The 17696-nt window shown below is 43.6% G+C and overlaps 1 protein-coding gene across 2 annotated transcripts in view; it reads right to left on the bottom strand.

Moving 5' to 3' along the window:
- Positions 1 to 17339, bottom strand: part of NCF4 (neutrophil cytosolic factor 4) — a 52804-nt gene extending 35465 nt beyond the window's left edge. Inside the window, exons 1-3 of one of the 2 annotated variants that reach the window (XM_073574359.1) lie at positions 17255 to 17339; positions 11389 to 11451; positions 9409 to 9493 (exon numbers count right to left, since the gene is read on the bottom strand). In XM_073574359.1, the coding sequence (XP_073430460.1) occupies positions 9409 to 9493; positions 11389 to 11420 (117 nt within the window). In that variant the 5' untranslated portion in view covers positions 11421 to 11451; positions 17255 to 17339. Of the gene's footprint in view, positions 1 to 9408; positions 9494 to 11388; positions 11452 to 17195 lie in introns of both variants that reach the window. The other variant, XM_073574360.1, reaches the window with a different exon arrangement.
- Positions 17340 to 17696: the final 357 nt, after the last annotated feature.

The following is a 17696-nucleotide window of genomic DNA, read 5'->3' on the forward strand; positions in this document are numbered from 1 at the left end:
GTAAAAAAAAAGTTTTCTGGGATTTTAATATTGATGACCTGTTCTTTAACCTTTGAGAATGGAAAACCCAAGATAGAAACATAATAAGCAAATACCCTACAGTAAATGAATAAACGGCAATAGTGCATGAAAGTAATACAGAGTATTTAGTTAACATAATTTTGATTAAAAAAATGCAAAAGCCATCCCACCACGTCATGGTGACCCTAAATGGGATTCACTCTGTAGCGCTAAAGCATGCAACCATGAACTATATGAATTTTGAATTGCATTACTGCTCTAGAAAACTGGAAAAACTGAGAATAATTAGTGTATAAACTGGCTAATTCATGTGTAACCAACCGGCAGCCCGAATAAGGCGATTTTTGTTGCTGGGACCTATCCTATTGGGACTCCTCTCATGAGCTGATAACCTACATTTATGGGCTGAGTTTGCTGCAATTAAAACCACCAGACGCTGAGGGGGGAGTGCTCAGACAGAGAGCCTATGTACATAAATATCAAAAGACCGACTGTCACTTCAAAACAGAAATCTAGTGTGTACAGGTGCTTACTAAGAGTAGCCATCTAGAAAATTCACAGTGCTAGCAGTGATCTCATTGAGGTCACTGCAGTTTATCAGGTCAATCACAATGAGCTGCATGTGGGAACCACAGCTTCCGTGACATCAACACTCATCACTGAAGCTGCGCTCTCAGCAGCTAATTGTCTCCTGGACTTCAGCCTGAACAGTCGCATCATCGTTCAGTGTCAAATCCAGATGAAGCCGATATGGATTACGGCATGGGATAGTATGGGTTAGGTTATCTTCTCGTCAGACAGGTGAGAAATATGGCTGTTTATTATTTTTTTTTTACAGGGGACATGGGCTTCAATGGATTTTAGGTTAAAGGTGAGCATAACTTTTTTTTTTATAAAAGTGTAAAAAAAAAAAGGTGCTGAGTTTTATTTCAAATAAAGGATTTTATTCTAGCTGTGTGTTTATTTACAAACTTAATATGAGGTTACTAATGAAGGCGTCTTATAGACGCTTCTCCATTACTAACCCCAGGGCTTGATGTCAGCTGCCAATAGAAAGCTGACATCAACTCCAATACCATTACCCTACTTGCCACTGCCACAGGGCAAGTGGGAAGAGTGAGGTGAAACCTTAGATTTGGCATGGCTGAGGGCTGATGTTGGTAGCTTAGGAGGGGAGGGAATATCTTTGACCCCTTCCCAGGCTATTAATATTAACCCACATCTGTCTGTTTAGCCTTTGCTGGTGTGAATAAATAGGGGGACACCATGTCATTTTTCTTCTGCCCCCCCAATTCACCAGTAAAGCCTAAGCAAACAGCTTTGAGGCTGTTATTAATAGCCTGGCAACCTTTTGGGATATTGTCCCTTTTCCCAGATTAACATCAGCCTCCAGCTGTGGGCTTTCCCTATGCGGATTATCAAAATTATGGGAGAGCCCATACCATTTTTTCCTGTAATTTTTAATTTTACACAGGACATCCACAGCGGGTGCTGAATATTACTCCCATCTCTATCACCTGGTTGTGCTAATCTCAGGAAGACCAGGTGACAATGATGAGAGCTGCCATGAGCAGACTGCACCTGGGAACAGCTAACTGTACTGCTTTTCCCAGGTGCCTGTACGTGTCACAGTGACTCACAGATGCTACATGGATATGACACACACCGACAGCAAATGGATACACAGATCTCACCAGTACTGCTTTTACCTGTACAGCGTACAGGAATCACCATGACATGTGAAGGAGGCCTAAGACTGTGAGCGTATCCTGCTGAAATGACTGGATCCTATGACAAATATGCTTTATATCTACCTTAAAGGAGTTGTCCAGGGATGTAAAATATTTTAAAGTGCTCAGGCTGGCTAAAAAAATAAAAGATGGAAAATGTACCTATTCCATGCAACTTCCGTTCTGAGATTTACCTGGTCCCTGCTGGTTTCCACTTCCTGATCCAGTTTCTGGAAAAGCTAAATCAGCCAATTACTGGCCACAACTGTGAGCCAATTCTAGTGTAAGGGAGGTCCAGGGGTTTAGTCATGGCCGAGCACTGCGCTGCATCTGTGCCCTGTCTGCCTCTCACATGAAAACAATGCCATTAGTCAACGCACCTGTGTTTCCAGGTCCAGCTCCTTCAGGGTCTTCCCTCTGCTGTAGGAGACCCTCTCCAAACAGCTTTGCATTAAATGAGACACAGTCCATTCCAACTTTTACATGAAAAACTTTACTGGTTTCGTTACTCAGCACATCCATGTACTTCACAGCATTAATCACAGGTTTCACAATACACGTTTCTTCATCTCTCCCTGCAATTCTTTCACTGTCACACAGCACGTACCCAGGTCGGACTGTCCCAGACAAGTCCTCAGCGTCCCCCCTGTTCAGCTCTGCTACGGGTATACATTCACCTGTCTGTTTCGCACCAGACATAAGATCATCAGCTCCCGAAGTCAGTTGCCACATGGTAAGCGACCTGCCCTTCTGTACTGTCCCATGCAATGACACATCATCCTTCTAGTTCAAACTCACTGTATCTGGAAGTTCCCTCAGCCATTTCGCCCCAGATCTTAGGGCATCAGCCCAAGTGATAAGTTGCCACATTCTGGAGTCAGCTGTGTCCCCACGTTGTCACTAGTTCTGTCTCAAGTCCTTGTACTGGTGGATGACTGGGCTCCTAGCTTAACCCCTTTCTGACATCAGATGTACTATCCCGTCCATGGGACCCGGGCCCCTATGCCCATGGACGGGATAGTACATCTAGCGCGATCAGCCCACATGGTGAGCGCCGCTGATCGCGGCCGGGTGTTAGCTGATTATCACAGTTGACACCCGGCACAATGTGTCGGGGGCGATCACGGACCGCCCCCGACACGTTAACCCCTTGCACACCGCGATCAAACATGATCGCTGTGTACCGGGGGTTAAAGGGAAGCATTGGCAGGGAGGGGGCTCCCTCCGTGCTTCCCTGAGCCCCCCACAGCAGCGCAATGTGCAGCGCTGCTGCGGGGGGCTCTTTCCCTGCAGGCCCCCAAATCCAAGATGGCGACGGGGGCCTTCGGGGGCCTGCAGGGAGCTGACTTCCTCAGTGCCTGCAAAGCGCAGGCATGAGGAAGTCTGCAGTAGTGCCTGTGACAGATCGCTGATCTGTCACAGTGATCTGTGATGTGACAGATCAGTGATCTGTCACAGGACAGTGATCTCCCACCTGGGACTATGTAATAAAGTAAAAAAAAAAGTGTTAAAATAATTTTTAAAAAATCGCCAAATAAATTAGAAAAAAAAATAAATTATTTCCCCAATAAATCCATTTTTTTAAAATAAATAAAAAAAACAATAAAAGTACACATATTAGGTATTGCCGCGTCCGTAACGACCCGCCCTATAAAACTGTCCCATTAGTTAACCCCTTTAGCAAACCCCTTAAAAAATAAAAGTAAAAAACGAAGCAAAAAATAATGATTTATTATCATACCGCCAAACAAAAAGTGCAATAACACGCGATCAAAAAGATGCATATAAATATCCATTGTACCGCTGAATACGTCATCTTGTCCCGCAAAAAAACGAGCCACAATACAGCATCATCAGCGAAAAAATAAAAAAGTTATAGCTCGCAGAATAAAGCGATGCAAAAATAATTATTTTTTATATAAAATAGTTTTCATTGCATAAAACATAAAAAAATAACCTAAATGAGGTATCGCTGTAACCGTACTGGCCCAAAGAATAAAGCTGCTTTATCAATTTTATCGCACGCGGAACGGTGTAAACGCACCCCCCCAAAAGAAATTCATGAAACGCTGGTTTTTGTTCATTCTGCGCCACAAAAATCAGAATAAAAAGCGATCAAAAAATGTCACGTGCCCGAAAATGGTACCAATAAAAACATCAACTCGTCCCGCAAAAAATAAGACCTCACATGACTCAGTGGGTCAAAACATGGAAAAATTATAGCTCTCAATATGTGGTGATGCAAAAACTATTTTTACAATAAAAAGCGTCTTTTAGCGTATGACAGCTGCCAAAAATAAAAACCACCATAAATAGTAAACGAAACCCCCCATTATCACCCCCTTAGTTAGGGAAAAATAATAAAATTAAAAGAAAATGTATTTATTTCCATTTTCCCATTAGGGTTAGGGCTAGGGCCAGGGCTAGGGTTAGGGTTAGGGCTAGGGTTAGGGCTAGGGTTAGGGCTAGATGTAGGGCTGAGATTAGGGTGAGGGGTGTGTTGGGGTTCGGGTTGGAGTTAGATTTGGGGGTTTCCACTGTTTGGGCACATCAGGTGCTCTCCAAATGCAACATGGCGTCGAATCTCAATTCCAGCCATTCTGAGTTGAAAAAGTCAAATGGTGCTCCATCCCTTCCAAGCTCTGCCATGTGCCCAAACAGTGTTTTACCCCCACATGTAGGGTATCAGCCTACTCAGGACAAATTGCAAAACAACTTTTGGGGTCCAATTTCTCCTGTTACCCTTATGAAAATAAAAAATTGGGGGCAAAAATATCATTTTTGTGGAAAAAAATGATTTTTTTATTTTCACGCCCTAGCGTTATAAACTTCTGTGAAGTACTTGGGAGTTCAAAGTGCTCACCACACATCTAGTTAAGTTCCGTGGGGGGTCTAGTGTCCAAAATGGGGTCACTTGTGGGGAGTTTCAATAGTTTCGGTACATCAGGGGCTCTCCAAACGCACATGACACCGCAGACCATTCCATGAAAGTCTGCATTCCAAAACATCACTACTTCCCTTCCGAGTCCCGACGTGTGTCCATACAGTAGTTTTCTCCCACATATGGGGTGTCAGCGTACTCAGGACAAATTGGACAACAACTTTTGGGGTTCAATTTCTCCTGTTACCCTTGGGAAAATAAAAAAATTGGGGACTAATTGATCATGCTTGTTGAAAAAATACGATTTTTTTTAAATTCATGCCCGGGCATTATAAACTTCTGTGAAGCCCTTGGGGGTTCAAAGTGCTCACCACACATCTAGATAAGTTCCTTAGGGGGTCTAGTTTCCAAAATGGGGTCATTTGTGGGGGTTTCCACTGTTTAGCTACATTAGGGGCTCTCCAAAGGCAACATGACACCCGCAGACCATTCCATCAAAGTCTGCATTCCAAAACGTCACTACTTCCCTTCCGAGCCCCGACGTGTGTCCATACAGTAGTTTTCTCCCACATATGGGGTGTCAGCGTACTCAGGACAAATTGGACAACAACTTTTGGGGTTCAATTTCTCCTGTTACCCTTGGGAAAATAAAAAAATTGGGGACTAATTGATCATGTTTGTGGAAAAAATATGATTTTTTTATTTTCATGCCTGGGCATTATAAACTTCTGTGAAGCCCCTGGGGGTTCAAAGTGCTCACCACACATCTAGATAAGTTCCTTAGGGGGTCTAGTTTCCAAAATGGGGTCATTTGTGGGGGGTTTCCACTGTTTAGGTACATTAGGGGCTCTCCAAAGGCAACATGACACCCGCAGACCATTCCATCAAAGTCTGCATTCCAAAACGTCACTACTTCCCTTCCGAGCCCCGACATGTGCCCATACAGTAGTTTTCTCCCACATATGGGGTATCAGCGTACTCAGGACAAATTAGACAACAACTTTTGAGGTCCAATTTCTCCTGGTACCCTTGGGAAAATAAAAAAAATTGGTGACTAAAAGATCATGTTTGTGGAAAAAATACGAATTTTTTATTTTCACGCCCGGGCGTTAGAAACTTCTGTGAAGCACTGGGGGGTTCAAAGTGCTCACCACACACCTAGATAAGTTCCTTAGGGGGTCTAGTTTCTAAAATGGTGTCATTTGTGGGGGGGTTTCCACTGTTTAAGTACATCAGGGGTTTTCCAATCGCGACATGGTGTCCGATCTCAATTCCAGCCAAAAAACGTCAAATGGCGCTGCTTCCCTTCCGAGCTCTGCCATGCGCCCAAATAGTGGTTTACCCCCACATATGGGGTATCAGCGTACTCAGGACAAATTGCACAATAACTTTTAGGGTCCTGTTACCCTTGGAAAAATAAGAATTGAGGGTGAAAAGATCATTTTTGTGGAAAAAATGATTTTTTAATTGTACGGCTGTATGTTATAAACTTCTGTGAAGCCCTTGGGGGTTCAAAGTTCTCACCACATGTCTAGATAAGTTCCTTGGGGGGTCTAGTTTCCAAAATGGTGTCATTTGTGGGGAGTTTCCACTGTTTTGGTACATCAGGGGTTTTCCAATCGCGACATGGTGTCCGATCTGAATTCCAGCCAATATTGCATTGAAAAAGTCAAACGGCGCTCCTTCCCTTCTGAGCTCTGCCATGCGCCGAAACAGTGGTTCCCCCCCACATATAAGGTATCAGCATACTCAGGACAAACTGCACAATAACTTTTGCAGTCCAATTTCTCCTGTTACCCTTAGTAAAATAAAAAAAATTGAACCTGAAGTATTTTTTTTGTGAAAAAAAGTCAGATGTTCATTTTTTTTTAAATATTCAAAAAATTCCTGTGACGCACCTAAAGGGTTAATAAACTTCTTGAATGTGGTTTTGAGCACCTTAAGGGGTGCAGTTTATAGAATGGTGTGACTTTTGGGTATTTTCTATCATATAGACCCCTCAAAGTGGCTTCAAATGTGATGTGGCCCGTAAAAATAAAATGGTGTTGCAAAAATGAGAAATCGCTGGTCAATTTTTAACCCTTATAACTTCCTAACAAAAAAAAATTATTGTTCCAAAATTGTGCTGATGTAAAGTAAACAAGTGGGAAATGTTAGTTATCAAGTTTTTTGTGTGCCGTATCTCTATGATTTAAGGTCATAAAAATTCAAAGTTGAAAAATTGCAAAATTTTCAAAATGTTCGCCAAATTTCTGTTTTTTCACAAATAAACGCAAGTTATTTGAATGAAATTTTACCACTATCATGAAGTACAATATATCATGAGAAAACAATGTCAGAATCACCGGGATCCATGGAAGCGTTCCAGAGTTATGACCTCATAAAGAGACAGTGGTCAGAATTATAAAAATTGGCCCGGTCATGAACGTGCAAACCACCCTTGGGGGTGAAGGGGTTAAACGTTGTGCTGCCACGTTATTCCTGGGCACGTAAGCCCATGCACGCGAATTGGGTATTAACCCTGGGCCCTTAGGCCCATGCTCACAGAAGGGCAACCTGGCCCGAACTCACTACACTTCAGGAAAAGCTCCTGCTTACCCTGCAGCATGCTCCTCCTAGTTAACTAATAACTAACTGTAACTCCTATACTATAATTAAGTACACTAGAATGCCCCCCATCTAGTGGCCAAACATGAACACTGCGCTTACCCTGTACACTATACGTAGCATTATTAGAAAAGCATAACATCATATATATATATACATTCAGTAGGACCTGGTAATACACATAACAGTGTGTAGCAGTACCATTGTATAAGAGTGGTAATACACTGTTAAGAACAGTGGAACGCACTAAATAAAAATAAATAATAAAGTGCGTTCGCCGCTCTGGGTCCACCGTGCAGTAGGTGTTACACCACTGCTAGGTAATGACAGACGAGCTATATGGCGGTATAATGCGCATGGGTTCAACTTCACCCGAAGTGCACAGAGCGGGCTCTGTTTACACACAGAGGTGCCGCAACATAAACATACAAAAGCGCTGAGCCTGTTAGTGTCACAGGCCTCAGGTAAATGTACACATGGTATCTGGTCACAGGAGCAGGACCTAAGACAGAGGAGCTGCGTCCGTCTAGATCTACCGTGTGTGCGGCATCGCTACTGCGATTGCCAAGAAGGACTGTAACTGCAGCGCGGTGTAGTAGAACACTGCCGCTCGATGACAAAGCTAGAAAGCAAGTGCAATGTCGGACGCCAGCGTAAAGGTGCGGTGTGCACAGTGGCCTAAGGCTTGCCACTGACTGGCGCTGACTGTTGAACTAAATCCCTATCCACATGCGTAATATCAGAGGGAAGGGGTTTCTTAATGAGTCAGTCACCAGAATCATACATCCGTCACCATTCACACATCTAGCAAGTATAGCCTATACTAGCGCATGGCCGAACGGTCATGCGCGCTTTTTATAGCCGTGCGGGACCTTCCAGATCTCCGAGATGGACCATTGAGATCTGGAGCAGGACCTGGGCACATGACTCCCGATCTCCAATGGGAGATCGCCTCGTGAGCATGCCCAGTAGCAGCACAGAGGAACTTAGTCTCTAGAGCGGTCTGCTACAAAGTAATCTTCTCTGCAGTAGATAGACAGCAGGAGACCGCAGAATGTGAGGCTCTGGATTCCTGCAGAGCAGACGCAGAACCCAGATGCCTAACATTACCCCCCCTCCTAGGGCCCCCTCCCCTCCGAGCCTTCCAATCCACCCTTTTGTGCCCATCAGAGGCATAGGTCTCAGACTCGCCAGAAGGCGAGTCTGATGTCCCGGTAGGTGACAAGGAAAACCGGGACACGTGGAAGGCATCAGAGGCAGCAAGGTCGCCAGGTTTGAGAAGGGACGCGTGGGAGACAACCGGGGGCGGAAAAATCGCCAGGAGCAGAAGCTAAAGTGGAATGCCGCAGTGTGTCAGCTGGCGTCTCCACTCTCTGTTTAAGGAAGCTATTCCGAGCACAAAAGGCGCAGGCCCGAATATACTTTTTAAAGTCCCGAGCCCTGTGCGGCCACCAATACGACCCTGCCAGGAGTTTTGTGGTCTGCATGTAGCCACAGTGACCACCCCTCCTGGAGGCATGTGCCCACGGGAGAACCTCGGCCGAAGGCGGGGAGGGACAAAGGTCTTGCCCGGCGGCACAGAGCTTGGCCATTGCGGGGCACTGTTGTCCTGAGAAACAGCGTGTTGACAATGGTAACCGCAAATGGAGTTTTGTGCTCGACGCACCTCGAGAACGGCGCGAGACACCTCTATGGGCTCTGGGAGAATGTGAGGCTCTGGATTCCTGCAGAGCAGACGCAGAACCCAGACGCCTAACATACACTAAGTCGTGTAGCAGTACCTTCATATATTACAAATATACATACACTAATAACATACGGCACTGGGATGAAAGAGAAGAGCAGAGGCATAAACAAAACGTAATATATCATACCCCCTACACTGTCTAGGGTTGAACAGGCAATTCTAGATGTTTCTGGTGTGTCAAGATGGGACCAGGAAGTAGAAACTAGGGGGAAAAGGTAAGCATCAGAAATGGAGCTGCTGGGGTTTGTTGAGATTATTAATTTTATTTTTTTAATAAGTCCAAGCCCTTTTATAAATGTTACATTGGCTTAACAGCCTCTTTAAAATCCGTGAGCCACAATTTAAACATCCCCATCCTTTTATATGCCAGTAGTATAATTTATGTTCTTTTGGGAAAAGGGGTATACCCTGATTTTTCTTACATAATATACTGAGAAACCACTTCTCTCTTCTACATCTGCAATATGGGCGGACACAGCAACATCTTCTGGAAGCTGCTCAAAGTCACTAGTTCAATGAAAAAAGGACATAAAAATCAGAAACACAAAGTTATTGTTAGACAATCAATAAATCATACAACCACTCACAATATTTTTAAATCAAAATAAAGAATTGGCCCTTATCCAATAGGATGCCAGAATGCTAATACGTAACTCAAAAAGTGTATTGTCTGGAGTGGTGTCATCCCACATAGATCAGGTGACAAAATTTGTCTAATCTGCACTAGACAGACATAAAGCAATTATTGACTTAGTCAGTGATCAGTTTATTCAAACACATCTATGCAGGACCGTATTTGCCATTAGATACAGGCGGTCACGTGCCTAGGGCGGCAGACTGCAGGAGGTGGCGACAAATGCCTAGACTTTTTTTATTCTGTCTTTCCACTTTTTCACCTTCCTCCTCTCTGACGTTTACCAGAATGTTGTCTCCAGAGTGAGAGGTTGGGATACAGCGACCAGTCAGCAGTAAGCCGAAGTGAAATACCTCTCCTGCAGTATGCACAATTTGAATGTTGCTTTGATTGGTGAAGCAGCAGTCACTGTGATGTTTCTCCACAAATCACAGGTAAATACAGTCACACAGCCCATGCATCACCGCTAAGGAAGCACCGCAAGCTACTAACACTGCACGCCTACACCAAGCCAGGGTTACCTCCATCATCCAGTGCTCCATTTAAGTTCAACATTTCCACCACAGTTATTTGTTTTCGTGACGACTTGGTTATTCCACATCACTGCACTAGTGCACTCACAAGGGAGTAGTGGGGACAGTAGTGGTGCTGGGAGGAGACGCAGGGTCTTGAGCAGTGTTTGGGCATGAAACGTCTGTGCAGACCTCTACAGTCATCACCACCCTCAGACCATGACAGCATCTTCTACTGTCATGTAATGTAAATAAATTTACTACTTAAGTTTATGGTTTTTGCCTTCATTTTGGGTAGAAGTGCAGTGGGATGGGGAATGGTTGGGTTGTCGGGAGTAGTGGTGGATTACCAAGATCTGGTCATAATCCCCTCCCTTGTGTTACTGTGACCATATTGTGCAAGTTGTACTTATGCACACAGTTAAGTGATATCTTACTGATCGTTGCGGGTTTGACCTCAGTGGCAGAATGGGGCACTTTTATCCTACTTAGACTGGATCAGCAGTGCAGATTCTTATTCATTGCTCCATTCATTCCCCATAAGGTTTGGACTGCTGCACTCGGCTTTTTCCTTGAGCTCCACAGAGAATGAATTGAAAGGTGTTCGGACATGCACATTGCTGCCCCATTCTAACTGGATTAAAAGTACCCCATCGGTGATAAAAGTTCCTCATTCTGGTTGTTTTCATTGGAGAACCCCCATTAAAGGGTTCTGTGTAGGGAGACTGTTGGAAATCACAGGCCTATGAATTTCTCTGTTCTCACAAGCTGTAAACTGAATCTCAAAACCTTCTAAGTTGGAGTTATGTTTTTGGCCAGAATCAATTTGAAAATGGTGATAGAACAAGCCCAGAAGCTGACAGCATCTAACAAGGGTAAGGCAAGCTCTCTACATACCCAAGATAGTGGCTTTAATATGTCCCCGTTTGCCTCTGTCCCTAAAATTCATCATAGGGCTGTCACATCATTTGAACATACATTTTCGCTTTATGCAACTTTTTCAACCAATACCTAAAACTAGAAAGTTTCTGCTATTTTCTATCTCTAGCTCCTATGTAGTCCCTCTCATGTGTCACTCACATAATTCAGCATCATAGCTATAAGATGGTTTAATACTTTTATGTATAAGACTTTTTACAATATTTCCTTTTTTTAATGTAATATACCCTAGAACAATAACAATAATGGGTACAAATATTGACTTTTATGCTGTTTTGATCTCATCATTCATTTCTAATAAACTGTATGCCACTTACCTTTCATCCCTTAGCTGCCGAGGGAGAGACATGATCAGTTGGATGACCGCAGATATGTCTATCCTGTATTAATAATAATTTAGAAATAAAATAATTAAAGGAGTTTTCCAGCAGAAAAAGCACTAGCAATGATAAACTTAACTTGCAAGACACGTTATGCCGTTATCATAGTATGCATACACTATTTGCATAGCACTAGCGCTCATTCACATTATATTAATCCAGCCCCTCTCTCTCTCGATCCATAAGTCCTGAGAAAGAAGCAGGCTGGTATGGCTACTGAAAGTGTCCAGTCTGTCAGCCTCCTTTAGCACTTGCTCCTGTGCTTAACTCAAGCCGCTAATGAATTTTCTGGGACCAGCACTGATACATTATATGGAATATATAAAATATTGCAATAGCTACACATTACACCTACAGGAGCTTTTCTGACCTCCCATTCTACATCCATAGGCATTATTATGGTATCAGACTCTTTGCAGCCATAACAGCTCCCACTCTTCTGGGAAGGTTTTCTGCAAGATTTTGGAGTCCGTCTTTGAAAAATTTTTGCCCATTCATCCAGAAGAGCATTTGTGAGGTCCAGGGCCAGCATCACCATCCAGCACACCCGGGCAAGTTCCAGGGGCCCTAAGTAAGCGAGGAGGGCCATTTGCCTTTTGGGGACACCGGCATGCTATGGGGACCGTGAGTCAGGGGAGCCCAGTGCCAGCGTGTGCTTTAAACTGTTTAAAAATCTTACCTCTCCCTGTTTCTCCACTGCTCTGGTCTCTGTTTTCTGACCCCGTGACATCTCAGGGCAGAGGGCACAATGATATCACTACAGCGCACCCTCGGCACTGAGCAGTGCAGAGGGCCAGAAGGAACGAAGAGAGGGGAGTATTCTATTATTTTTTATGTGTGGAGCATTATATGGGGCCAATTATTCTGTATGGAGCGCTATATAGGGCTCATTATACTGTATAGAGCATTATATGGGGTCCATTATTCTGCATGGAGCATTATATGGAGCCTGTTATTTTGTATGGAGCATGATATGAGGTTCTTTATTCTGTATCGAGCATTATATGTGGTCCATTATTCTGTATGGAGCATTATATGGGGCCTATTATTCTGTATGGAGCATTATATGGGGTTTATTATTCTGTATTGAGCATTATATGTGTTCATTATTCTGTATGGAGCACTATATGAGGTCCATTATTCTGCATGGAGAATTATATGGGGTCTATTATTCTGTATGGAGCAATATATGGGGTCCATTATTCTGCATGGAGCATTATATGGGGCCTATTATTTTGTATAGAGCATGATATGAGGTTCTTTATTCTGTATGGAGCATTATATGTGGTCCATTATTCTGTATGGATCATTATATGGGGCCTATTATTCTGTATGGAGCATTATATGGGGTTCATTATTCTGTATTGAGCATTATATGGGGTTCATTATTCTGTATGGAGCACTATATGAGGTTCATTTTTCTGCATGGAGAATTATATGGGGTCTATTATTCTGTATGGAGCATTATATGGGGTCCATTATTCTGTATGGAGTATTATATGGGGTCCATTATACTGTATGGAGCACTATATGAGGTCCATTATTCTGTATGGAGCATTATATGGAGTCCATTATTCTGTATAGAGCATTATATGTGGTCCATTCTGTGTGGAGCAATATATGGGGCCCATTCTGTATAGAGCATTATATGGGGCCCATTATTTTGTGTGGATCATTATATGGGACCCATTATTCTGTATGGAGCATTATATGGGGCCCATTCTGTATGGAGCATTATATGGGGTCTATTATTCTGTATGGAGCATTATATGGAGTCCATTATTCTGTATAGACTCAGTAGGATCCATATAGTCTGTTCCCCTTATTGAGCAATAAGGGGCACAGACTTTATGGATCCTACTGAGTCTCCTTGATGACAGGGTAATGTGTGGCAAGAAACCCATGGCCCCCCTCCGTATGCTGACTATTAGGACCCATCTCAACCTAAGGGAACATATCTAGACATCATAATTAGGTGAGACCGCTCCTTTTCATACATTACAATTACACTATCACTGTATGAATTTTGGTTCTCAATTAATTTTATTTATTAAGAATCAATTTATTGTGACATATTCTATTCACCAATTGGTATTCTGATCTATCGCTTGTCTATACCTATGAATATGCCTAGTCACTGACTGTATACATCGGTTTGTTTGGAGACCCATTGCGTAATAAACCACCACCGGTACATAAAACACGTTATCAATTTTTGTTTTGTGTGATTTAGTTCCGTCTTACAATTTGAGGGCCTCTTATTTTAAATATTAATATTAAAAGTTATATTTTAATAATCACTTCTACCTTGCTTATTGAATACAAATTTGATTGGTAGCCCTATACATATATTTTGATGCAGCAAGTTGACAACTATAGTGTACAGCTGATAATTGATGGATTGTCACAATCTGTATGGGAGATGCTAATCTATTATATCTCAGGTCAGTAAAAAGACGTATTAGAGGTCATTAAGGGGATGTATAAGAGGGGATGCCAAACTGAATTTTTGCCCTGGGTGAAGGAAAGCCTAGATTCACCTTTGCACTAGAGTTTTTGTTTCCTTTGGATCAACATGTTAGGTTATTGGTTGAACTTAAAGGCCAAGTGTCTTCTTTCAACCTTAAAACCTTGAAACTATTACAGGACCAGCTCAAATTCAACGAGCACTTTAGAAAAAGTCACAAATGCTAGTAAAGGCAGACTGAGGGGCAAGGGGCTTGGTTGTAGAAATGGGACTGAAAGAAAACCATAGGGGTGTCCTAATACTTTTGTCTATCTCTATATATAAAAATGAATGTATGTATGTGTGTATCACCAACCAATCACGAAGCATCATTCATTTCACCAGAGCTGTTCAAAAGAAGCTCAGCTGTGATTGGTTGCTATGATCAACAGTTTTCCTTGCAACCAATCACTAAGCATCTCTCATTTCACCAGAGCTGGTTAAAAGTAGCTGAGCTGTGATGGTTGCTATGAGCAAGTTTTCCCAATTAACAACACCTCAGCAGACACTGACATGGTGGGAGAAATAAAGCATCCCCGGGAACATAAGCTCCCAGCCATTGTCTGCCCCCCAGACAGGAGCACAGAGCACATGACAGAAATGAATCCCCCCTCCCGTGGATCAACGGTATGCAACTTAGGGCAAATCCACTCAGCGTTTTGGTACTGACCCCAGGCCTTTCTTAAAGGGATCTCTGGTATGGAAGTCAGGGCAATTGCCTTCAAATGCTCTGGTACTGACCCCAGGTTCTCTTAAAGGGATCTCCTGTATGGAAGATAGGGCAAATCCCTCAGCGCTCTGATTCTGACCTCAGGGTTCTATTAAAGGGATCATTGGTATGAAAGTTAGGGCAAATCCACTCAGCGCTCTGGTTCTGACCCAAGACCCCTCTTAAAGGGATCCCCGGTATGGAAGTGAGGGCAAATCCAATCTGCACTTTGGTACTGACCCCAGGCCTCTCTTAAAGGGATCCCAGTATGGAAGTCAGGGCAATTGCCTTCAAATGCTCTGGTACTGACCCCAGGCTCTCTTAAAGGGATCTCCTGTACAGAAGTTAGGGCAAATCCCTCAGCGCTCTGATTCTGACCCCAGGGTTCTATTAAAGGGATCATTGGTATGCAAGTCAGGGCAAATCCACTCAGCGCTCTGGTTCTGATCCCAGGCTTTCTTAAAGTGATCTCTGGTATAGAAGTTAGAGTAAATCCCTCAGCGCTCTGATTCTCACCCCAGGGTTCTATTAAAGGGATCATTGGTATGGAAGTTATGGCAAATCCGCTCTGGTTCTGATGCCAGGCCTCTCTTAAAGGGATCCCCGATGTGGAAGTTAGGACCGTTCCACTCAGCGCTCTGGTTCTGACCCCAGGCTGACGGGATGACGTGGGATATTAGGGGTAGTAGTCCGGTGGCTCTGGCTGACGGGATGATGTGGGATATTAGGGGTAGTGGTCCGGTGGCTCTGGCTGACGGGATGATGTGGGATATTAGGGGTAGTAGTCCGGTGGCTCTGGCTGACGGGATGATGTGGGATATTAGGGGGAGTAGTCCGGTGGCTCTGGCTGACAGGATGATGCGGGATATTAGGGGTAGTAGTCTGGTGGCTCTGGCTGACAGGATGATGCGGGATATTAGGGGTAGTAGTCTGGTGGCTCTGGCTGACTGGATGACGTGGGATATTAGTGGTAGTTGTCCGGTAGCTCTGACGGGATGATGTGGGATATTAGGGGTAGTAGTCCGGTGGATGTGATGGGATGATGTGGGATATTTGGGGTAGTAGTCCGGTGGCTCTGGCTAACAGGATGATGTGGGATATTAGGGGTAGTAGTCCGGCGGATGTGACTGGATGATGTGGGATATTAGGGGTAATAGTCCAGTGGCTTTAACGGGATGATGTGGGATATTAGTAGTCCGGTGGCTCTGGCTGATGGTACAATGTGGGATATTAGGGATAGTAGTCCGGTAACTCTGGCTGACGGGATGATGTGGGATATTATAGTGAATGTGGCTATGCGGAGTGGGTGGGGCTGTACACTCAGCTATATATATATATATATATATATATATATAATCATTATAATTTGTTATAACTAACCGTAGTTAATTACTATGCCCGGGCAGCGCCGGGCTCTTCAGCTAGTATAGTATAAAACAAAAAGAAAGGATTTCAACTTGCCCCCCCTTCTGGCCAGTAGCCACAAAAGATACGGTGCCCAGGATTATGCAGGAGAGTCAGTGCCGCAAAGGAAAATTTACAAGGTAGCAGAGGATCCAGCTCTTATAAAGCTAGATTTTAAGTAGCTTTACGATTCCTAGATCCACTACTACCTTGGACATTTTGTCTATATAGTGAAGCTTGAGAACACGGCATCTCTCTTCCTTCTTCAACTATAAGGGTCCCGTTACATTTAGCGATGCACCAGCAATCCCGACAACGATACGACCCGGTCAAGATCACTGGTGCATCGCTAAATGATCGCAAGTGAGCTGCCACACAGGCAGATCTCACCAGCGACGCAGCAGCGATAAGCTATCCGTCGGCGGTCGCTCTTACCTGTCACACCGCAGCGATGATGACAACTTCTGCCTGCGTCCATGCGTCGCTAGTCGGCACCAGCGGGACACCAACGAGGAAAAAATGGCCCAGGACATTCGAGCGCGATCAGCGATATCCACCGGGGGGGGCGGTCGCAGGTACGTGTCACACAAAGCGAGATTGCTAGCAATATCGCTATTGCATCACAAAATCGGTGACGCTTTAGCGAGATCGCTAGCTATGTGTAAAAGGCCCTTAAGAGTAAGGTCTACTTACTCAAAGCGATAAGCGGTGTTTCAATTTTGCTCTTTTTGACAAGACTTGTTCAACAATTTTCTAAATCGATAATCAATTTTATCAATTTTATCAACTGTCCATTATATTTTTTATTCTTTGCTTTGCTCATTAATAAAGGTCAATTTTCAACATGGCATTCAGAATATGAAATGGCCAAGTTTACATTTTATCAATCACTAAAGTTCAGTAGTTACACTTTCAAAAAATATCAGATTTCTAAATATTTCTCCATTCATAGCGCAATTCACAAGGAAGCCAACGTGTAATCTTCCTCTTACTTCATAGGAGCATGAAACTGTCAGGTCTGTACCCGAACACATAGCGCTAACACGTCGCCCACAGCTTAGACACATCATCAGGTTGCTAATCTGTCATAGAAAATACAGGTTACATGGCTCAACTATAAATTACCCCTGGGTCCCATCTCGAAGGGGAAAACTCTACAGTCCCACGCCTCTCCTGTCTCTCACCTGTCCCACTGTCTGGGAACACCACAGCGGGTTTACTCTTGTCTCTGTCAAAGAAGGAAGTGTATAGAATAAATTGTGAGCAAAAGCAGAAGGAGAGTTATAGGAAGTGGTGACACAAGTCAGACAACCTCCCCTTCCACCGGCTTGTTCTTTTTCAACTCTTCATATTTACACCATTGATGACAGCTATGCACACTGGAGATTTATACGTATGTGTAAGAAATTTATTCCAGTATGTTAACACCAGTCACATTCATGGTTAATCATTTTGTAAGAACTGAGGATTACATAATTAACAATACAATCAGACTGCAACGTATCTGTGTCTTTGTAACAAGAATTCCAAAGTGTAAATAAACTTATAAAAAGTTTTCATGTGTTTTTGGTCCTGAAGTTTTCATTGATAGAAGTGCTCAATGTAACCTCGAGCGCCAGCAAGGCT

Source organism: Dendrobates tinctorius, unplaced genomic scaffold (genome assembly GCF_039654945.1).
Source record: "Dendrobates tinctorius isolate UK_male_01 unplaced genomic scaffold, ASM3965494v1 ptg000038l, whole genome shotgun sequence".
NCBI lineage: Eukaryota > Metazoa > Chordata > Amphibia > Anura > Dendrobatidae > Dendrobates > Dendrobates tinctorius.